The 24357-nt window shown below is 45.3% G+C and overlaps 1 protein-coding gene across 1 annotated transcript in view; it reads left to right on the top strand.

Moving 5' to 3' along the window:
• VIT (vitrin) overlaps positions 1–24357 on the top strand; it is a 56934-nt gene that overhangs the window by 23267 nt on the left and 9310 nt on the right. Inside the window, exons 6-14 of the mRNA XM_075146641.1 lie at positions 3676–3753; positions 6763–6843; positions 8653–8859; positions 9514–9564; positions 13724–13762; positions 13859–13915; positions 14552–14614; positions 19267–19314; positions 23281–23343. Coding sequence (XP_075002742.1) covers positions 3676–3753; positions 6763–6843; positions 8653–8859; positions 9514–9564; positions 13724–13762; positions 13859–13915; positions 14552–14614; positions 19267–19314; positions 23281–23343 — 687 coding nt within the window. The remainder of the gene's footprint in view (positions 1–3675; positions 3754–6762; positions 6844–8652; positions 8860–9513; positions 9565–13723; positions 13763–13858; positions 13916–14551; positions 14615–19266; positions 19315–23280; positions 23344–24357) is intronic.

Genomic DNA, 24357 nt, shown 5'->3' on the forward strand with positions numbered 1-24357 from the left:
AGTCCAACCGTCAACCCAACACCACCATGCCCACTACACCATGTCCCTAAGGGCCTCATCTACACGTCTTTTAAATACCTCCAGGGATGGTGACTCCACCACTTCCCTGGGCAGCCTGTTCCAAGGCCTGACCACTCTTTCAGTAAAGAAATTTCTCCTAATGTCCAGTCTAAACCTCCCTTGGCGCAACTTGAGGCCATTTCCTCTCATCCTATCGCTAGTTACTTGGGAGAAGAGACCAACACCCACCTCGCTACAACCTCCTTTCAGGTAGTTGTAGAGCGCGATGAGGTCTCCCCTCAGCCTCCTCTTCTCCAGGCTAAACAGTCCCAGTTCCCTCAGCCGCTCCTCATAAGACTTGTGCTCCAGGCCCTTCACCAGCTTCGTTGCCCTTCTCTGGACACGCTCCAGCACCTCCATGTCCTTCTTGTAGTGAGGGGCCCAAAACTGAACACAGGATTCGAGGTGCGGCCTCACCAGTGCCGAGTACAGGGGCACGATCACCTCCCTGCTCCTGCTGGCCACACTATTCCTGATACAGGCCAGGATGCCGTTGGCCTTCTTGGCCACCTGGGCACACTGCCAGCTCATGTTCAGCCGGCTGTCAGTCAGCACCCCCAGGTCCTTTTCCTCTGGGCAGCTTTCCAGCCACTCTTCCCCAAGCCTGTAGCGTTGCCTGGGGTTGTGGTGGCCGAAGTGCAGGACCTGGCACTTGGCCTTGTTGAACCTCATGCAGTTGGCCTCGGCCCATCGATCCAGCCTGTCCAGGTCCCTCTGCAGAGCCTTCCTACCCTCGAGCAGATCAACACTCCCGCCCAACTTGGTGTCGTCTGCAAACTTACTGGGGGAGCACTCGATCCCCTCATCCAGATCATTGATAAAGATATTGAACAGGACCAGCCCCAAAACTGAGCCCTGGGGAACACCGCTCGTGACCGGTCGCCAGCTGGATTTAACTCCATTCACCACAACTCTCTGGGCTCAGCTGTCCAGCCAGTTTTTTAACCAGCAAAGAGTATGATATATCACATCATATTTCATATATAAATAGGAAGAAAAGTCTTACAACTACTGAAAATGTGGGAATTTTAGAATTTTAGAGAGAAGTTTAGAAGACTAAAACCCCAGGAAGGCTGTACTATTCATCTCGGCAGCCTGAAGCTGAATGCAGACAGTTTTTTTTACAATTATGAGTCATAAAAAGACAGAGCTGCATAAAGCATTCCCTAATAAAAATACAAAGTCACCTAAGGCTCAGTTCAGCTTTAGAGCTTGAACTGAATCCCCTATTCTCCAGCCGAATTCCCTTTCAGCAGACCAGACCCATATGCACTACAGTACCCTGGAAATGTGCCAGTAGTTTATTTCTAGTTAGGATATTGTCATCAAGCGTTTGTGATGTTTAAATTGTGAATGAGCATCTGCACAGAAGAGCACAGAAGAGGAATCCTCGGGGGACCCAGGCGATGAAGTGGCGTGATTTAGGGGCAGAGGGGGACGAGGTCTGTCCTCTGGGATTAAAGCAGCCAGCACACCAGGAGGTATGCAAATGCGCTGGTATTCACTTTCAAGCACTGAAATGCCTTGGCACTGAGTTGAATGACTCCATTCAGTTTAGTGGGAGTTTTGCAGCTAGTGGGTTAGGAAAATAGAGTTCGAAACCTCTGGGTTTGCTCGTCACAAATAAGCGTGAGAGGGTGAGCAGCCACCAACCCATAGCTTATACTTCAACGGCCAGAAGCTGAGGTTTTCAGCCCACATGTAAACCCATTTTTAAGTATGTTAAGCAAACTCCGATCTAGATGCAACATTTTCCAGACAGTGGAAAAGATATATTACCATTGCTCCAGAGAGCAGGGCCACACTCAGCTCAGGCCTCAGACCTACCTCTTGATCACATATGGGATGCAAGTTGCTGTTGATCAAAAACCCCAGAGTCTGGGAGCAGCCAGCCCCCATGCCAGCTAGTTTATTTGCACAGCAGTGGGCCTCAGGTTTGCATAAGAAATCAGATTAGCACAGAAATATTTTAAATTAAAATCTGATTATTACTCTCTTGCTGCATACCTAACTCATACCTAACAACTCTGCCTCTGTTGGAGATAAAGAAATGCATTTAGAAATCATCTGCAATCCTATAACTTTTTTGTCTTTCTACCAAATTGGCAGAAGAGCTCCCTAGTCCTGCTTGGCTCCTGATCCTGGTTTTGGCTCGGAACGAATTGGAAATGAAGACCTGCTGCGCTTCAGTTAGGCCAGCTTCTGTGAAAGATCCTAGGGCAAGGAGGAAGCTCTTTCCAGCTTGTCCTTGCATGCAAACTTGCCAGCTCTGATCTTTGGCAGATCTGTGTTGACTTCAGTGGAGCTGCTCTCAGTTTATACCACTGTAAATGAGAAATGGATTAGATCCTTACATCATTTCTTCATTAGTATCTCAAACTAACTTCTTCATCTAGGGTTTTTTAATGACATCTGAAATTTCACAGAGGAGTAAAACAAAGCAGAAAGAAATATGAAAAAGGACAAAGGACAGCATCTCTCCAGCTCCACGGGCATCCCTGCATATAGAGGACCAGTTCCTCTGGCATATATCCTTCTTTGTGTGCCATCACAGGGGAAATAACCCCCAGTTCCCAGGAGTGGCTCCGTCTGTAGCAGCTAGTTCTGTTCAGTGCTGTAGGTCTCTGGATTAATCACCAGGACAACAACTGCCATGCTTGCAGTGCCATATACACCTTCTAAAAGAATCCACCAAAGGAATAAAGGAAAGCAAACCTAGCATCACCATCATGACTCAAGTTTTGCAGGAGGTGGTCAGAAGGTCTCACCTGAGGTGGTCCAGACACACAACACAGCACAGCGTCTTGCAGACACAATCACCAGGGTCCAGAAGTCATACATCCACCAACTCCTAGAAGCCAGAGCAGTCTTCCCTACACCGGGCTTCTCTGCCACACTTCTCATTCAGTGGTATATGGGAATATAAAAACTGCCCCAAGAGATGGAATTGCATGCCACATGTGCCTATAGAGATGGCATGTGATGCGGCACTAAAAAGATTTGTGGTTCAAAGCTTAACTGGGAAACATACCTCATTGTTTTAAGACAGGACCATCATTTTAGATCTAAATATAGGTACCATGTGTTCCCACACACAAGCACAGCTTTCTCTCACTGTTATTACTGCAAAAGACTGTTGCCAGAAATGGCATGTTGGAGAAGCGAGGTCAGAGAAGAATGCCATGTGTGTGACGAAATGAATCCCACATCAAACATGTTTTTTAACTCAACTGCATAGTTGGGCACTGGAAAAGGTTGCCTAGGGAGGCTGTGGGTATAAGTACAGGTTATACAGATGTCCTTCAGGAATGGTCCCCTTATGCTTAACACCATTTGAGAGCAAAGGAATGAACTGACTGACCTCTTCAAATCCTTCCCAGGACTGTGTTTTCATGCTTTCTAACTTTTTTTTTTTTAATGATGCTGGATTTAGGAATTGGTATTTTTAGTGGCATGGTTTTGAGATTCTGCCATCAGATGAAAGAAAACTTCAGGAAAATGACCTGGGCAGTAAAGAAGTGGGATCTGATTCTGAACACATATGTTAGATGGGAGTTTTGTTGCAAGAAAACTTAGAAATTTTTTGTGATGCTTTTTAATGATTTTTTTTTTTAGAGGGCAAGCCAAGAAAAGGTGTGACATATCCATCAACTCTTGAATATGCTTCTTCAAAAAGCACAGCTGTTAAATCAGGCAAGTAATTATGACTGACTCTCCCTTACATCTATTCACAACTATCTGTTGTATCTTCTCAGTTGTGTAATACAAAGATATAATTATTCAGAGTCAGAAGTTAATGTGTTCCTTAGCATCTCATCCAAATCCCTCATGGTATTTTTTTGGTAATCGTATGGAAATTTTCCCAGACAATTTCTAATTTTGGTCATACCATGTTTCATAGGCTTCTATTCTAAAGTAGTTTCCTCCTTGCTTTAAATCTGTTAGTGAGTATGATGTTGTACTGATTATATGAAAGCATTTCAGGTTTTACATGTTGAATTTCTCCTAACGTTATTCATGTTATCTTTTGGGATATTCAGTGTTGAGCATATAATAATAAATAATAATATAATACTAATGTCACAGATGGCAATGCACTGCAGCTTTAGCTAAGGATGATATGGTAAGGAACTATTCTGTATAATCATTTTAGTCAGCGTCCTACTCTGTAAGACTCAACTCAGTTTAAATAATTTAGTTGTTTTCAGAGGTCTTTGATCAAGTCTCACACCAGGTGGTAGTTGATATTCAAGTGAACGTGAAGTGCCTCTGTCACTGAAATGACACTTGTTTGTGCCCCCTGTAACAACCGTGTAATGTTCAGACTCTTCCTTGGGGGTGTGAACAAAATGAAAATGAATGTCTCACACTACTACACGCTTCCCTAACACAGCTCTTTTGCTGTTTGCTGAGCCTGAGCTTTAAAATCATAGAATCATAGAATAGAATAGTTTGGGTTGGAAAGGACCTTTAAAGGTCATCTAGTCCAACCCCCCTGCAGTGAGCAGGGACATCTTCAACTAGATCAGGTTGCTCAGACCCCCGTCCAACCTGACCTTGAATGAAAGCCTTCCTGAGCTTACCCTCTGTGAGCTGTGGTATAAGAAAACGCGCTGTATCTTCTCCATGAACTCAAATGCCTGTGAGTGGGTGCATCCATCCAAGGCCACACAGAGGTTACATGGGGTCCTGCTCTTCTCCTGCCCACTATTTTTGGTCTGTGAAAGCAAAGTACAGAGCTCTTTCCTCATCTTTAGGCTTTTACTTGCACAAAGGCACATTTTCATCTGACCACAGTAGTTGCTCAGATTGAATATGCATCACTCAAAGCCATCCCTTTAGTTTGCAGTATCTTTGCATTTACAATCAAACAGGTACAGATTTATATATGTGTCTTGACCAGGTATGCAGAAATTACTGACCCAAATATATACTGCTAGAAGGGAGGCAGTACCTTAGAAATTTTGGCTTTTTCTAGGAAACAATCACTAACACTCCATCTCATCATTTCCAAATGTACCCACACATGAAGCATCAGCTCAAATGTCTCACATCAGACCAGGGACAATCGCAGCCAGGGCAGAGCTCAGCAGGCTGCAAGCAAAGATTTCTTCCACCAGTGCTAAAACCCACATTACATGAGAATCAGTATAGGAATGGGGAGCATCATCGAATGTTTCAGACACACAAATGAACTACCAGGGGACTGTTCCTGCAGCAAACCAAAGACGCAAGCGGTTTCCTTCACTTTGTTCTTGAATCAGTGTGAATGAAAATGTTAGGATCCTAGCAACAAAGACTGTGCATTCATGCAGAGAAAACCCAGGATGATCAAAGGAGCAAATAATAACTGTTACATCAAACTCAGTCCTTGAGGATGCCACTGCCTTGCTTTGCCCAGCCATGTCCCATAGATAGCAAAGAGATGGTCACAATCCTTTTTCCCCGAGCCCCGCTTGGCCCCGTCAGCCCTCTTTAACCCTGCCGCCTCAGCCCAGCAATCTCAGCTGTACTCTGCTAGAAACAGCTTGTTCTTAAGATAAAAATCTCTGTAATATGGTGCTGGGGCCATCTTGTGATAGAGGATTTCCTACTTCTTTCTTAATTTTAAAAAAGCTTCCTTTATCTTCTGATTTAAATTATAGAGACCACATTGCACACTTGGATACTTTATCTGTAGGAGGTAAAGGCAGTCCTCTGAGGATTACAGTCACTTGCTGCCAGATTAGCGAAAAATCCTGCTTCACACCTGATTAGCTGTCAGAGATGCAATTTTGGTCCTCATCCCAGGGACGCCAGAGATTCATAGTGCCTGACATTTCTTTAAATGCTGCTGGTGGCTACAGTGCTTCCCAAATGCTGGGGACAGCAAGAAAAACCTTTCCAAAATTGTAACTATTCACAGCTGGTAAAAACAATCAAAAGCTGTTGTTTTAAAAAATAATACAAGTTTTTAGGAAACCATTAATCATGGAGTAATTTCTCAAATAGGGTCAATGCTGCCAAAATAGCTAGAGAAGAGAAAAATGTGGAAGATCAAAATCCTCCAGTACTCAGTCAGACATAAAAATAGAGGCAGATTCTTTTGCAGGGTAGCAGTAAGTGAACTGTAATAAATGTTCCAAGTACTTTGAGGACTTTGGGTCTTAGAATAAAAAAAGGACCAAAAAAATCTCCCTTTTCCTTCTGAGCCAATCCGTGGCATTCAGGATTTGGCCTCATGATGATGTGACAATGTCAGGCAAGAAAGAACTACACCTGAACTTGAATTAGTGACTGAAATATTGCACGTTAGCTGGTATTCCCCAAACACCCTGCACACACTGTGACCCTGGTTCTCAGGACACGCTGCTACTTAGCGGAAAAATCAACAACATGATGCATTAATCTTATGAGTATTGGTTTATTAGTCATAAAACCCTGTATTTATTGCTCACTTCAGAAATTCTATTGACATTTGCAGGAGCTTTTGGGCAGTAAAAATGCCTAAATTTGGCACCAAAAATATGGGGTGACCACTCTCTAGAGGCACCCAGCCATCTCTTTTTCTTGCTTGGTGAGAAAGCTCTGATTAGGCTGACAGACCTACCTAATGCCAGGTGATAGGATGCCTTCCTTCGGGGACCTATAATGTCTAAATAGGAGACTTAAAATTATTTTCTTCCAGAGCTCCATTTTCTAATGTGCTTAATTTTGCTTCAGAGCTTAAAAAGCCAGAGCAAGACCTAAAAGCTACGAAGAATGCAGATACTGCTAATGTGTCAGAAAAAGCATCAGAACAAGGTATGGGTTGGGGATCTTGGTGCTCTTTCACAGTATCCCTCCCAGTCTAAACTGCCTGCAGATGCTTATAGGAAGCAGTTTGACACTGGTAACACACACAGCTTGACCTCCCGCATCCAACCTCCTCTCTACAACTTCTTTCCCACTGAACCAACCCCATTACATGAGCGCCTGCAACAGTGCTTGAAGGGCACGTGCCAATTCAGAGAAGAGAGGGCACCCTCTCAGTTTAATTTCTGCCTGTGCTTTGGGTGACTTCAGGTGCCATGAACTTCAAAAGCCTGCATTACAACTCTTGGCAATTTCCTATGCAGAGCATGTGCCCTGCAAACCCTTTGAAGATACTGTGAGGGAGATGGGCACCCTGCCAGCAGGAGCACTGGGAACAGCTAGCCCTTGGGAGCCCCTCTCTTGTGTTAAACGTTCCACCAGAAACACAGCCAACATGCACCAAGGCAACATCTTTTCTCTGCTCTTACTATGCTGCTTCCTTGGGTTTTCTGCTAATGCTGTTAGCTCCCAGCTTCCTTGCTCCTTGCAGCCTGAGGTATAAATTCAGCTGATGTGCCTGCTCCCTGCTGCAGCAGCACCAGATCGCAGGGGAGGACTCACTGTGCCTTCTGTCTTCTTTCTTTTAGCGCAGCAGCATGGAGCAGGGCACTGTTCAGCCCAAAGAGAGCCATTCATACTGATTTTTTCAGCTGAGTTGTTTTGTTTTTCTTCTGAGCTCTCTTTCAGCATTATCCCATTAAAACTGTCTGAGATCTGAGGTTTTCACTGGCTAGCGTTAGGTGGTAATTAATCCACCAGACAGTTTCATGATGATGCTTTCCAAAAGGAGAACATCCAGCAATAAAATACAAGCTTGTGCTGTGCAGCAATGAATAGACTGCACACCATTCCCTTTCAGTGTACACAGCGTGTCAGGCCATCCCCAGAGCTATGGGCAGGGAGGAGAGGAACAAGACTGAGGTGAACATGGAATATATTTTAGGGCAGGTTTCTGTAGATAGATGGAGAAGAAACGGTGAAAGCTCTCTTTCAAGACAATGACTTGAAAGAACTGTAAGCACGTTAACAATTTCATATAAGGATATTTAGGATGCAAATTTTGCAACTAGAATTGTCTCTGTTCTCACAACAGGTGATACATTTTAAAAGTAGTAGCAACTGTGAGATGAGTCAGTCAGGTGAAATCAGCACCTCCCAGGTGGTGCTCTCCTGGCCTCCCCTCAGCCAAAGCCCTAACGCTCCCTGCACCGGCTCTGACCCGCTCCCCAAATCACCATTACCTGGAAGTTGTCTTTCTGCCAAAAGCATTTCAGTGCTGTGGTGGGCAGCACATATTTTATTCTGGTCTATGGCTCAGAATGGCCATCTTTTATTTCCAGATGTCAGCTGATTTCCATTAATATGGACTTTCTAACTGCTAATTACACTGAGAAAAGATGATGACAAAATGGAAACTGCAACTGCAAATGGCTGGTGGAATCATTTCATAGGTCTGAGACATCTGTCAGGTTGGTAGGTGTTCCTGGCCAAAGCAGAGAAAGTACAGGGGAAACACTAAGGCTACAACAGGCTGTTGTCAGCACCCTCTGGAGAGCGGTGCGATACTGTGTCACACAGGCACATGTGCTACACATCCACACAGCAACGGAGGCACTGATGGCTCCACAGATGAGGATGCTTGTAGACATCCTGAGAAGAACACCAGTGCCTGGGTTGCCTTAAACAGTCAGCGCTATTAATGATGCTTCCATGCGTGTCGCACATCCAGCTGCAGTGATTGTACCAATGTTCCTACAGGGGACAGGGTCCGCAAAGAGTATCAGACATCTCCAGTGCCGACACCAGCTACACAAATGGCCACCACAACCCCAACACCAACGACCACGACGACGGATCCTTCCACCACAACACCAAAGCCAACCACAACACCTGCAACAACCAGAACCACAACAGTTGCAGCTGCAGCCAAGACTCGAGCCGGACTTCATAGGGTCAGAGATATAGGTCAGTAGCATGGATGTTTGAATTGCTTTCCTCCTGACCTACAGCTTTCCTAAAATTTAAGGAACAAGACATGCAGCTGAATATACCATGATTTAGTAAATCTGAATTCAGCAACTCAATGTAGAAATATTAGGAGTGGATAAAGAAATTAATTCCAGCAGATGGGCTGGAATTAGAGTTGTGGTATAGCCTTCGAGATACATACAAAATCAGTGTCTCACATAAACCCAAACATGTGTAGACTCTCCGAGATGAGAGTTCATCTGCAGTAAGCAGTACAACTATGGATGGTCTTTATATTGACATATAAATTGATTCATGGGGAAGTAAGCTTTCCATCCCCAAATGCTGTCATGATTTTCAGGTATAGGAGTCAACAAAGAGTTCTTTGATTTATGTGTCTGGACTGAGAGTTCAACAAATAGGTCAAGACTCATTTTAGAATTAATTTTGTGATAACTTTCAATAAATGAAAGCTGTAATATATTTTTTGTGACAGCTTTTGGATTTTAGAGATTAAAACACTGTGAAGGAATTCTTACATGATTTTTGTACACCTGGTTTTCCTTAATCTTTTCTTCTCTGTTTATTCTTATTCATTAATACTGGGTTTTTTTGGTTCAATAGCTGAAAATCAAAATCTTTTATTTTTAGGTTCTAGCAGTGTCCACCCAGCATATTCATCTGTGGTAGCTGCAGCATCAAGTAAGTATGGTGAAGAAGCATGCGCCACAAGGCATGCAGTGCAATGTATTTTAAGACAGCAATGATTCAATAACCTTTCAAGACTCAGCAAACTCAATGACTGCATCCAAGTCTAGATTTAAACTAAAAAACAGATGGTTGGCCTGAATGTCAGAGATGCTGATCACCCACAGCTCTGGGGAAGCCTTTCTAGAGAATATCTGAGCATTTCAGCCTTGACAAATGCTGGGTTTTGCAACACTTGAGACAAAGCTTGTGCTGTTTGAATCATGTTTTCCTGTTGCTTTCTTCTGTCTTACTCTCTCAAAGGGAGACTTCATTTAGTTGTAAGATACATGATGCAGAGGGCTGCATAGCCATCTTAATTTAGGGCTGAGAGATCTGAAATGCCACTTACGTTAAACCAATGCTCTTTCAGAAGCCTCAGGTTGTGGTCTGAGTCTGGCATAAATGTGATGTTATTCCTGGCGTGCTACTCATGTTATTGACAGCAGAGTGGCGGCTGCTCAGAGCTCTGCATCTCGATCCAGAAGCCTGCTCCCATTCCAGCCCAGAGCCTGCAATGCAAGTATTTAGAGGTGTTTTCCCATACAATGTGTAATTGCTTAGCTGTGTGGTCAAGTAAAGGAGAATATTTTCAACTGTTTGCAAGTTTCTGAGCATGGGGGTATGATTGCTTTTGAGTGAAAAGGGAGCTGGAACACCATTAGGTTTTATGCTCTGTCACTATTTCTGAGTGCCTTGAGCTCGGCTTTGCTCTCACATACATACCTGCGGCCGTCCCTGCTGCCAAGTAATTCCGAGTCAAGCACATGGCAAGGAAGGTATCTTTTGGGCGATTCAGGTCTTGAGGGAAAGCATCATTAAGTCAAATTTAGCTGTGAGCCCTGAATAAGGGCAGGGGCTGGAGGGGTTAATCTTACCATGTCAAACGTGCAGGTATGGGTATGGCAGGATTTACAGAAGTGCCAACACAATTCAAAGGGGTTTAAATTCAGTGGCAATCTGCATCATTCAGTACCTAATGTGCCTGTAAACCTGGTCCTGCTGGTTGCTCTCTTTTCTATTTCCTATCCCCACAGGCTAAGCACAGAAAAGGCCATTATTGTCTTTACTAACAATTAGGAAACCCTGTTTGAGGTTCCCCAGTCAGTGAGAGATGCATGTTAAGGGTAAAGTTCTGGCAACACTGAAATAAGTGGGAAGGTTTTATTTGTCTTTAATAAGACCAAACCTTTAGTCAAAAAATGAAAAAACAAAACCAAAAACTTTTTCAACTCTTTCAATGGTCACTTCATTGCAATTTGGATCCATCTTTCTTTACAATTTTCTTTACTGAAGTTCTAAACATAAATTAACTCCCAAAAGATTAAAGTGATCTGACTTAGGGACAGGTTATTGTGAGCTGGAAGAATGGTGGAGACCTACCTCTGATTTCAGAGACTTCATTTCTAGGACCATGTCCAGCATGTCTGTACTCAGTATCTGGCCTCCTGAATTCTCCTGATCTCTTCTTGATCCTAAAAGAGAAGACCTGGCTAAGAAAAAATACAGAAAGTACATATAGAGTTTTGAAGAGATGACCATACACAAAGCAGTTTATCAGTTTTCTCTGTCTGAGGAGCCTTTAGGACTAACTTCTATTATTCAGGTCAGAGTTTCTGATGATGTCGTTGGCCTTAACCAGAGTTTGGCTTGACCGGACAGAATCAAATATTCTCCTGTCCATCTTGGCTCACAGATCTACCTCTCACAGGGCATTAGTAGTTTGCCTGCAAAAGACACCTCAAAAGTAAATAGCCTTGAAATAAAGCACAGTCAGAATGAGCACGGCTGTGGCTGCTGTTAGCTCCGGCATTTCCATTTCCAGCCACTGGCACTGGCAAAAGTTCACAGGGGAAAAAGAAAAGCAGGACTTGCCGCTTAGAGCATTAAAGCAGGTGCAAAACTCCTCCGTCCTAGCCCTTGCTGTTCTTTCCCCTTTATCTTCTGTTTGTTAAAGATACGGAAACAGGAAAAATGTCTGAGACTCTGCTCCATCGCAGGACCCCTGCTTTAGAGACTTGATGTGGCAAAACTGCTAAATGAAAAACCACTGATGCGATTAGCATGACATTTGACAGCTTATTCCTATCCGCCCTATTAGTGAGTGCAGCACTTGGCCAATGCAGTATACGATAAAGGACAATCCAGAAGGGGAAGCAGCAATGGCAGCGGGCTTTGAAAGTGGATGCAAACTCTCTCCTGCTCTGAGCACAACTTTAACTTCAGCCACACTCTGGTACAGTGACGGCTTCTGCCTCTTTCCAACAGCAGTTAGCCAAGCATGCTCCCAAGGGCCACAAACCCACTTGCCCTCTCCCATCCCAGCTCTTCAAGCGATCCTTTCTTGCACACCTGCTTGGACCCTAGGTGAGGATTGGGAATAAATCCAGTGCTCCTGTGAACGGTGCAATATAAGCCACGTCACGATCCTCAGTGCCATGCTGAGGCACTGAGCTGGCAACCAAGCATCAGGCAGCGAGTGCCTGGGCATCCAGCCATCACCACAACCCCTCCACCACCGCTGTGTTTGCCCCAGCCAGCGAAGACATGGCAGAAACCAGCTTACTGGGGGATGGTGGTAACATGTCTCTAGGGGGGTACAGCAAGAGGGAACAGCCCCGAGGCCCAGCACAATCAAAAGGAGCATAGAGAGGAATCCAGGCTGCTAACATGGGTGTAGAGGGTAGGGTTAATTCATTAAAAAAGTGATATAAAATACTTCTGATACTGAGCTAATCTCTCTCTTACCCTCTTGTACTCTGTTTCTACTGACCTTGTAAAGAGTGTTATGTACACATTCGGGCTCGGTTGTGGCAAACCCGAAACAAGGCGAGCTCTCAGGCTCAGAGTTAATTTTCTTCCAGCTCTTTGGCACGTACCAATCTCCCGCATGGAATGCATGCCCTGCGCAACCCCACACAACACTGCTGCACAGACAGGCTTTTCCCTCCACAGCCTGAAAACTCAGCCTGGGCTAGCTGTGATCCATCTGGAGCCAGAGCTACAAGCTTACAGAGCTTAAAAGCCTTGCCAGTTTTGGCAGATGAGCCTGTTATTTCCTTAAACAGGATCTCTTTGGCTTCTGCAGTTTACAAGGTCTCTCAGGACAGCTCCTAGAAATCTCATCAAAGGGCTCCCAGTGGCCCGTGAAGGTTTGAGTTTGGGTCAAATGCAAGTTATTTGCTGTCACCTAATTTTGCAATATCGAGTTCCCAAGCAGCAGCAATTCCTGTTTTCTGAGACAACCATTCAAAATGGTCTTGTTTATGATATCTTATTGATGAAAATATCTCAGGGGCCCCTGTCCAGTGTTCACAGGAGTCAGCTAGAACATTCCCACTGATTTCGCCAGGCTTTGGAATTAATCTTTCTGGGAAAACTAATGAATAAAGGCTTGTTAAAGGCTAGGTTTGTTAACATGATTCTTAAGAATAATTAATGAAATGAAAGGCATGATTAAAGCATGGTTTTCATCTGCAAATGCTTTGAGCCTTTAGTATTTTTGAACAATGGGAATTTAATATCCTAATCACCTTAAAAAAAAGCCTTTTGTGTAGATGGTGGTGAAGACATTTCAAACACGTGAATTATCCCGCGTTATTTTTGTCATTGTCTCATTATTTACAGTCTGCCTGTTTGCTTGTGTCCACGCACTCTCTGCAGAAAGGGTAGTATCTGGTCTGGGGGGTTGTTTTGGGTTTGGGGCTTTTTTTAACCTTCCTTATACAACCAGCACGATTGGTTGGTAATGAAATAGAAATAAACATAGATAACCAGTGTGAGTGAGAGAAGGGAAGTTATAAGGGAAAGCAAATCACAGCAGTAACTACAAACCTTTTAAATGCAGACCAGAGACCTGTACAAGTAAGATTCATAACTGAAGGGAATGTTAACTAGGCTAATCTAGATAATAGACAGAACAAGACAATTTTTTTTTAAGCTGGCTCAAAATATATAAAGTTGACATCTGAGAAAGCATATTAATGAAAACTCTCTATATATGAACCATTAACTCTGACAGCTATAAAATGAGACTCAGTGAAAAACCCAGGTAGCAGTAGTCCTGAACCAAACATGGTATAAATCACACTTTTCCATTTTGATGTCTACTTAGGACAGGTTCAGGCTGCACAAGGAAGAGGACAGAATACAGGTATGTCTTAAATTAACAATAACTAGTAATTTGTATTGCTAGAATACTAGAAAACCTTGTGTTTAAGTTACATGTACCAATATAATATTTTCAAAGCATTCGGGGGCACTTCCACCTCTGCAAGTAACAGGAATATTTTACGACCCAATACAGGTAAAGGCATTACAATCCCTTCTCTAATTCCTCCCCTAGCTAGTTCCACCACTCACATCTACTAAATCACGCAGTAATGCACTGTTTTTCACTCCTAACCACGTTCGTAGCAGGATGCAGTGAGAGCAGATATCACACTGGTTATTGCATGACAATAGTGTAACTTGTAGGGAAAAAAAAGAAACAAGAATAATTAAAATTAGAATTGTTCTCAATTCTAAAACAATTTATAAAAGTCTTTTACAACATTTGCCCTTGCAAAATGAGAAGCGAACTTTGTGTCTGTGTATGTTTGGGGGATGAAGGCCTGACCCTCAGAGGAAATGCATGCTTTCAGTTTCCAGGGCCTGAGCACGATCCCCATATCAGGACCCACTACCACTTTTTCCAGTGCACAGGTGTACAACTACACTGCACAGCAGCTACTAACATTTAAACTCTTTTCTTCTGCTTCTGCCAACCTCTTTCAGCTTTTAAATTCCTTTTTTTTAAATCCATAGTTTCCATCTTCCTTTTCCATTTTGTTTGAAAACATGTGCAGAAAGACAGTTCAGGGCCACTGCATCCCTTGCGATTGTGCTTCTCTCTCCTCGCCCGCTGGTGTCTAACCTCTTGCCTCTTTGTCGGATCATGCAGGTATTCAGCGCCAAGAGCCTGTTGCTGCCTTCCGGAGGGCCGCCAGCTCTCCAGCCCACCTTGGTGAGCGAGATTGCTAGCAGCAGATTTTCTGCTCTCTTTCATAATTTTAGCAACCCAAAATTAGCCCTCAAGCAGTACTGCAGATCATTTTCCTGTGTCCTGGAGGAGGACCAGGGCAAGCCTCACGCACTGAATGCCAACTAGCAGCTTCCTGAATGTGAAAGGCAAAGGACAGCTTGGTCACTGGCGAGCTGTTGTCCCAGGCCGTGGGAATCAACATCTACTGCAGTGTTTGCAATTTTCCTTACTTGTTAGTCAAAACGAGGAACAAAAAAACAGCTCTGTGCAGGCTATCAGTTCTGTGGAGCTAAATCTTCTGTTCCTGTTGTTCCCAGGAACCTCCAGATTGATGGCGACCGTAGCAGTTGCCTTTAATACTGAATGTAGAAACATCACCTGTACTTTCTTTCCTCCCTGGCTGTGCAATTCACCATCCTTCACCAGCAAGCAGTCCTGTCAGCGGGTGCTCTGCAAGGCCACTGACAACTTCCCAGGGCTCCAGAGCGCTCGGTGCACATACAAACACTAACTCTCCCCTGATGGGACAGCAAAGATTCTCAGAAATGGATTTTGCCCGGGAGCAACCAGAGTGGAGTGAGGGATGGAAGCTGAGGTGGCAGCAAGGCAGGCAGGGCTGCCCCTTGCTGACAAGGGCTGCATACCCATATAGCCCCAACAAGAAGAGCAGAGAGAGTCCCTTGGTGGTACCTGGGGCTAGCTGAGAGCTCAGGCTGCTAGCCAAGTCCCCAGCAATGAGGCAGGTCTGACCAACTGAGACAGGACACCAGATCAGCAAGGCAAGGTCAGGATCAGGATCAGGATAGCAAGGTCCAAGACTAGGCACAGATGCAAGGAGCAAAGGTAAGGGTATGCGCTTACGTGCTGTCCCCAAGCAGCACGGGTGGAAGCTCCCAGAGATACTTCCCACAGCCCTTTCTCACACACAGCCCTTGCTCACGGTTGCACCCAAGCCTGGGCCAAGGCAACAGAGCTGTGCTGCGGTGGAGCTGACCTCAAGCACAGGCAGCCAAACCCCCTGGGGAGGAAGAGGCTGCAGAGGCTGAGGGAGCCCCTGGGCCGCGAGGGCTTTGGTGAGAGCTGGGAAGCACGGGAGGAGTATTGCAACAGGAGAGAGCAAAGTGGTCCTTGATGTTGAGGTTAGAGGACTTTATTATTCAGTAGGATTTTCTGGATAATATGAGCCAAGTAAGTTTACCCAGCAATCTCCCCGTGAAAATGACAATTTGTAGTTGACCTAGCTGCAGCATATTTAAAGTGGATACACTCCTCCTCCTCTTCCTCCTAAGATTTACTCTGTTCCCTCACTTTTATACCTCCCCTCCTTGTTTTAGTCTCTTTCTCTTCCCTCGGGTTTCCATTCATGTCTGTCTTTCTCATATCCTTTTGGCCATACCGATGTCATAGCCATTTCTTTTTTTTCTAATCTCACGGTTTTTGTGCTCCCCTGACTCCCTTTGCCCTTGTCAAAATCCAGTGCCCACCTTTAGAGGGTAGACAGGGGGGCAATATTTTCCTGTGCAGAACAGCAGAGCAAACATGTTCCCTGTAAACACGCCGGTCATGGCAATGCACTAATTACGTGACACCACATATAGGGCAGGGATGGTCTGTGGTGGCAGACCTGCCTTCCTGGCAGGGCTGAAATGGGAAGAGCCCTAACATCTGGACTGAACGATGTGCTGGCTAATCCTCAGGCTAGCCTTTGGCAGAGAAGCAGGGGAACACAGTGCTGAGTCTTGTTTAAATCAAAGTCAGAGTTTGACTCCACCTAATTGCTTAAGGCACCTTAAGGTCCCCCCAAAGGTGATTACAAAGCACAAATTTTCCATCATGAATGATTCTGTTTTCTCCATCACAGAACAAGAAGGGAAAAACCCACAAACACATACTTGCTATATTCCCAATAAGTCCTGATCTTTTTCTCAGCCCAGGTTTTGGCAGCTCGGATGTGTTGCTTCCAAGTAGCCAATTTTTCTAACGATCAAAGGGAAATTCCTGAACAACTCCTTGCTTTCTTGGAAACGAGAGTTGTTTTTCTTGATCCTACCAAGCGTGCGCACACTGCTCTGCAAACAAGAGTGATCAGTTCTGCGGGTTTGGCTGGGCTGTCGAGGAACTTCCTCTCATCGGCTCAGGTTAGCAAAAGGGTGTGCTGGGAAAACACCCACCCCGACACACCAGTTGCCTGCGCAGCTTCTTGCTGTACTTTCTTCAGAAGGTCTAAACTCTTCCAAGCTCTTAACAATGCACATTAACTCTCTTGAAGTCCTACACTCACTTAGCCCAGAATTTTTTTCAAGACAATTATACTGAAGAGTTGTGGTGGTGGTGGTGGTTTTTTTTTTTAAAGACCAGTCTTGGAATATTTTAAAAATCAACCCTAGATTTTTATGGGCATCATCAAGAAAAAAAAAAAAAGCCCTAGCTACTTAGAAGAATAATTATTTCCCGTTCAGGTACGCATTTCATTGAGAGCTTTCTTTGTCTAAGACTACATATAAGAAATAGAGCTTTTGCCTGGATTTATGGGTCACTCAGAAAGCTGTATATTCTGCATATTTGCAGCCACTACCCAAAACCCTTGGCACTTATCTAGGGTAGTTCTTCATTAAAAAGGAAAAAACAGGTGCTTTCTTCCACAGAAGAAAGTTTTAAAAGGGTGTGAGAAGACTGCTCAAAGAAGCAATAGACAGCTCTCACCATAGGGATTGGACAGACTAGAGCACCTGCAGTCATCTGAGTTGAAGTGGTTCTTGAGAGGAGTGAATCTAGAAGAACTTCAGCATTGCTCCTACTGACAAAAAGCAATCTTTTCCTGGAGTTACCAAAAAGGATCTGCCTGTCTTTTTTAAGCTTAAACAGTCAGAGAAGTTAGAGGAGCCTGTGCTGCAGTCACTGAGGATAGTCCCTGGCAATGAGCTGGCAGCCGACACAGGCCTGTGATAAGTGGGACAGGCACGTTCTCTTGCTCGTGTCCTTCAGGTTACAACCCTGCTTACAAAGAGCTGGTAGATCTTCGCACAGCTCCTTGGCTGGTTTCATGTTCGGTGCAGTCCCTATTGTTTTAAGCACCTTTTCGTCCTGCAACTCATAGAGCAACATATTTGTATGGAAGACCCAAGAAGTGCGGGGTCGTCTTCATGATTTGCTCCTTGGCTGTTTTTTTCAGCTGGTCAGACTGAAAAGTAGCTTCATATTAATCTTTTCTTTTTGCAGTCAGTGGACACTTCTCTCCCCCGGAAGGGTGAAGCACACCTTTTGAGATTATCTACCCACAAGCTGGTTTCACTGAAATCTGTTGTTCTTCTCAGTGACAGCATTCAGGAGACATGTTGGCGACTCTGATAACAAACCAGCTCTTCTCTATGGATAGGGTCCTCCTGCTCTGCAACCAGCACCCCTAGCTCCAGTCGCTGCTGCTTCCTCATGACTCGGCTGAGGGATGTACAAAATTCTGGCAAAGGATCCTGGCCAGGTGGATGATGAATTAGGAATATTCCTCCTGTCTTTCCTCCTGTTTCCTTCCCCGTTACACAGGCCTGCCCTTCCTTCACCCTACTTCTCCTCCAAAGCAAAATCACAGCAAAACTTCTGTGTGTATCATGGCTCACTTCTCAGCCCTTCTCTTTCCTCATTTTTTAGATTCTTCATAGGGTGTCTAAGCAGCGCTCAGCATAAGGAGGGAAGGGGGTCTGGAAAAATCACCTTAGCAATGAAACATGACAGGATTCCTCCTACCCTAAGGGAGACCACACATCTTATTCAGCCATCTGTCTCATGCAACAAGTCTCCCTCCCAAAGAGAAGCTGATACCTTCTTGCTGGGATGGCAACCTAAGGCCAAGGTCAGTGCTCTCACTAGGCTGGAGGACGCTGGCAAACTCCACAACCTTTTCCAAACTTACACCCACTGGCTCTAGTCAAGAGCACAGCCAGTCTGAGTAGGAAAACTCAGGCATGGGAGACAGATGGATTCAATGGAACTGAGATACCTCTCTTTGTAAACCACTCTGAACAAACCTGGAGATGGACTGTCAGGGGCCAAAGATCTCACCAGTACTCCTTGGCACTGTTCTTGTCCTAGTTGGCTGCAAGGGCTTTCATCTGGCTGTAACCCAGAGCAAAACATCACTTTTTGGGAAAGCTCTTCAACAGGCTTTGAAGACACTTTGGGGTTTATTTATGAAAGCAGCAATTTTGATGAAGTTTTCCATGCCTGATAGGCTGCAAGCAAAATGTAGACAACTTCTTGTGTTTGGATGGGTTGAGGGGATAGAAAAATCCATAGATGAGAGGTACTTGCAGATTTTCAGTGGAAAACAATGTAAGCCAAGCAAAAGTATACTGAAGTCAGTACGCTTGCCTCAATATCAATGCAATTTAGAGAAACAAGACCAAAACAGATCTGAAGAGATGTATTTAAAATCATGAAAAAGATTAGTGCTCCTGAGGCAGTGGTACGAGGCTCTTAAATATGGCTTGAAACATGCGCATAAAGGTTTGCAGGTTTATGATTTCCTTAGGTCCTGATTGTTAATAATAATTCACTGTATGAATTGAGTCAGCGCTTTGTAATCTCTATTAATTCCATTATTTTTAGTAATAATTTTTTTTCTCTTTTATGTGTGGAAGCAATGGAAACAGACTCGTGGAAACCTGGATTGAGCCTTTTTGACACAGGTAAATATTTAAAGCATCCAGTAACTAGTCTGGGAATAATTACTTTCCATCATACATGGGGAAAGCTAACACTATTCATGAGGCCCATGACACTGCTGTTAACAATCTTATTTTAAGGAGTAATTACAGTATTTAAAATTATAAACGAGGTATGTAGTTTACATCTTAGTAGTTAAAATTATTCTATGCTTGCATCAGTCTCAAATTCCTGCCTAAAGCAGGAGCAGAACAGATGAGCACTGGAAAGAGCTGGCAGTTACATTGCAGGAAAGGGGTTCTGGCTACTGAAATCGATTTGTAAGTATGAAGGTATTTTGGGAATGCCACAGTTGGGATAGCAGTCTAGAGTTGTAATCAGTGAAGAAGACGAAAGATTATTCTGATGTCAATGTACTTAGGAAAGACATTCAGATAAGAAACAGAGGGTTTAAGCTGAGTGTAAAGAATAATGAGCATCATTGAAATTTTCTGACATTTTAGCCTTAAAAACCGACAATATGGAGATGACAACATTTTTATAATTACTGGTGAGTGAGGGGAAAAAAACCCTACATTTGTAGCAGGCTCAAGTAGCAACAAGACCAAGACTTGCGCAACTCTTTTAATCAGGAGCAGTTACCAACTGCAGATTCTGTGTTCGATATTTAAGGGATCCCTCTCCTCGGGAACATTTAAAGCAGACTATACAAACTACAGGCCAATTCATTACAGGGTACTCTCTCTCTTACGAGGGGTTGGACCATCCAATACAAGATGTCTTTTCCATCACCGGTCTTGTTGCTGGAGAGCGCTGTGCCGGTGGCCCTTGTAAAGACCATTCCCTTGAACACTCTGTTTACTTCAAAGCTGAGGCATGACTAATCCTTGCACCGCGTAGCCCATATGCATTAGCTTGCAAATCCAATGTCAGCAGCCACCATTAAAATTTGCATCATCCCAAATCTGAACAGATCTCCCTTCTCCAGCAGCAGCAGTCTGAGCCAGAGAGAGGAAGTGTTTCTATCTGCTGTAGATTAAGCCTTTGGTGTCCTTACTTAGAAAAAGCTACAACACTAGGGCCAGGGGTGCAGAGGGGTATTTTGAGGCAGAAAATGACAGACTGCATTAAATGCAATGAGAGGTTGGACATGGGGGAAGGGATGTTGTATTAATAGTTTCTCAGCAACCGAAGTGCCTGCGTAGACTAGTGTGATGAAGTCTGATGGATTCAGATTGTCACTTCAAAGGAATGGTTTCTAGCGTGGATGTAGTCACTGCTGTCTTTCTTAAATGAATAGGAAGTTTAATCAGCATGGACAGCTGTGACAATCAGTGAAGGGAACTTTAATTAGCATGGAGTAGACTGCCCATGCAGTGAATTGAAATTCCCATGGCAATAACAACATTAAATTGGACTGGCAGAACAGGGAGGCCCATAGAGATTGACGACCTCCCCGATTAGTTGGGGAAGATTATTTGGTGGGTGACCTTATTGTTACACTAAGCACAAATCAGCCAGCTGACCCACAACCTTCAAGAACTGGTAATTGCACTGGCAAATAAAAATGAAAAGTGCTGCATCGCCTACACTTGGGTTTTCCATACCGACAAAGCTAATGTCAGCTGTATGCCTGGGTAAGGAATAGGGATTTTATTGGATGCAGATAAATGCATGAGGCAGATAACTATGAATTAGCTTCCCTATACAATTTAATTGCTAAAATGAATAGCACATGTTAATATCTAATTTAACTACGGTGTAAAATCCACCCACTTTCTGTTCTGCAAATAAGGCAAGCGGGGGGAACTGTACATATGGGATACCAAGCTGGCACATGTGAGGTACGTGGTGTGAAGGCTGCAGCATGAAGTGTTGGTGTATTACTGGGGAACTGTTATGTGCCCATGTAATTAAAGCCTGTACTGGAACATACACAGTCAGGAAAGCAAGCTGCCGACTATTTCAGGTTTTAAAGAAAAAACCACAACCATTCTCATCCATGTGGTTGACAAAGAGAGGCTATGTACAGGTCCAAGTCATTGCTTCCTTTGTCTCTCTCTCTCATGTCACCCATAACTTCTGCATCAGATAAACCCACCATAAGCCAGCGCTGCCAGCAAAAAGAGCCCTCTTGCCTCCCAGCCACCCTCTGCCCAGGCGCCTGCGTGATCAGAGGGTGAGCTGCATCAGGGAGCTCGTCCAGCCCATCACTAACCTTTTTCTTTCTTCTCGGTTTAACTCCGCTCTTTCCCCCTTCTCCTTGCGTCCTACCGACACTGGGCAGGCACGGGGGTTGGTAGCAGGGCAGGAGAGGCGGGAGGGTGCCTGGCGAGAGGAGGGCTCTGCCTTTGGGGGGTAGGACTGGTTTGCACCACCTGAAAGTGTCCGTGGGACTGTGCCTGCAGGCATTTACACACAGGCAAAGCAAAGGCAAAGGGGGGGCATTGCCAAATCATACTGGCAAGTTTTCCTCTCCCAGGTTTTGGAGACCATGGCTGCTGGTGGAGCGGCAGGGTCGCCAGACACGACTGCACAGCCCAGCCTCAGCCTGCAAGAAACACTTGGGCCTGTGGCCACTTCCTTCAAAGTGCTCTCCTGCAGCTCCTGCTCCTTTGCTTTACTTTGCCTGGCTGCTGAACCGCCCTCCTTTGCATTTATCCAAGGAGCAGCCACGGACACACGCCAGCCTAAGCCCAAAATTCACTATCCTCCTCTAACCCTCTCTGGTTTCTCCTCCCTGTGCCGCTGCTGCTTGCACCTCATGCCACTGGTGCCTCCCCAGGTCACACTCGTGCCTCTCCGTGCCTGCAGCTGGTGGGTTTGCTCCATCAAGTATTTTCAGTTAAAATACTCCTCGGCCACCCACGCCCCGCAGTGCCGCACATGGCAGAGGGTTTATCTCTCAGGAGCAGCAGCTGAACCTCTACAGGATTTGCCTCCTGCCCTTCCTCAGGCCAAAGGCAGATTTGTCCCTAGCAGCAAGACTTTCAGGCCTGAGACAGGTCAGGAATGTTTGCTGCAGCAGACGTCACTGGACAGAGCTGTTTTGCATCACCCCTGTTCCAAAAGCATCACTTTTCCTCAGCCAGGAGCCAGTGCCCAGCCTCAGGCAGTGCTGCCCCAGCACCACCACCCTGCCTCCCCCTGCTGATGTTTCCCCCCTCCAAAGGGGCCTCCCGCGGGCATGAGTGAAGTTCAGCATTTTCAAACCTTCTGACACCAGCCTGATGATGCCCTGTGAGTCAGTGCATCTCACAAGGACATAAACTCATGTTCCCAAGGCTGCTACCATCCCAATATCTCAGTTGGGGCCTCAGCTAAAATCCACTAGTGACCTGTGAGACTGTTTCCTATGACTTGACCGTAGCTCTGTGCCACCGTTTACCCTGTTTCTTTTGTGCTTTCCAAAATAACCTAGTCCTCCGGGAGCACCTGAGCAGCTGTGGCTTGCATTGCTTCCCCAGCTGTAACACGACAGGGTGAGTCGCTGCCCATGCCTTCCTCTCCAGACAGAAAAGCAACATGCTAAATTTGTCGCTCATCTGCTTTGGACATTGTGCAGCTCGTCGTAAAGCATGGGTGAAGCACAGCGAGCCAGCGGGGTGGCAGCGCCGGTTCTCTCAGGGGCAAAATGCTGGGAGGTCACCCACACCAAGGCCACCAGCCTCTGCACCCGAGGAACCCTCTACTTGTGCATGCTGCTCTCAAGCCCTTGCAGTGAGGGCACTGACTCGCAAAGGGGAGTCAAAGCTGGCGCTTGGAGAGATTTTGGTGGCACTTTAGAAATACCTCCGCTCTTGTTTTATCCTAGATGTGAGGTAGGTGGAAAAAAGTAAGCTCCAAGGATGTGCTCCCCATGCTCATTTCCCTCCCACATCAATCCTCAGGCCAGGGGGGACTCTGCAGCCACCCCATTGCCTGCTTCCTTCCAGAGCGAGGGCAGCCACCGAGCACACACTGACGGAGCCTTTCCTTCCTCTCTCTAGGCTTCAGTTCAAAGGAAGAATTGAATCCGAAGCCACTGGACTCCATCTCCCAGGGGAACCCAAGTATGTATTTCAGAATTAATTTCATAATTAAGCAATACCATTTTATTAATTACACATTCCTAGAATGCACTCAAATTAAATAGCAAAAGGTAAGTTTTCAAGAAAGCCTGAGACACTCGAGGAACGCATTTTTTCCCTTGCAGAGGAACAGCGAGCGCTCTTCACCGATCCCTCTCATACATGTAATTGATTTTTGCTTCTACAGGGGAGGAAATAACAGCCAAGATTTAGCTTACCTGGGCAGGGAGATGGTGGCTGCTCACCGCTACCTCTTCCCAGGCAGTATCTGCTCCATGTTCCTCGGTGCAGAGCTTCACTCAGGGACTTTGATGGTGGAGGACAGCAAACCAATGTGTTGCGGACAGGGTTAGATGAGTGAGCCCTCCTGACCAGAGCAGGCTCCCATGGCTATGCTGAGTGCCGGCACCCTTCCCACAGCAGTGGGTGGGAGGGAAGGAAAGCACCTGAGAAAGGCACCCTGCGCCTGCCGCAACAAGGAGAGAGGGGATGCAGAGGGACCATCAAGGATCCCTCAGTCCGGGGATGGAGATGTAGGGTCCCCTGCTCTGAAAAGGAAATCTTCTACAGCCCTTTATAATTAAAGGCAGATTTACCCATTAACTCATCTTTAGATGGGGCCCAGAGTAGAAGGAGAAAGAAAAAGCAAGCTCTGAGTGGAGAGATGGGTCATCTGCCGCCTCCTCATGGGAAGCCGCCCTGAAGAGGGGGCTTCACCCTCCCACCGGCACCCGGGTCCTCTCTTGCCCATCCTCCAGCAGCCGAACGCCGTCTCTCGCAGAACTGGCATTTCAAGGACTCTCTACATTAACTGCTGAACCAAATGTCTATATATTCCCAGATGCTCCTCCTAATACTTTCTCCTAATACTTAAAAGTATTTTTTTCCCCATCAAAGATGACAAATAGACCTAAAACTGATACAGAAATAAGGGAAAGAAGAAGAAAAGGGGAAGGATCTGCCCTACAGATCCAATTGCACTGCAGGAAAGCAGAG

This window comes from Calonectris borealis, chromosome 3, assembly GCF_964195595.1.
Source record: "Calonectris borealis chromosome 3, bCalBor7.hap1.2, whole genome shotgun sequence".
Classification (NCBI taxonomy): Eukaryota; Metazoa; Chordata; class Aves; order Procellariiformes; family Procellariidae; genus Calonectris; species Calonectris borealis.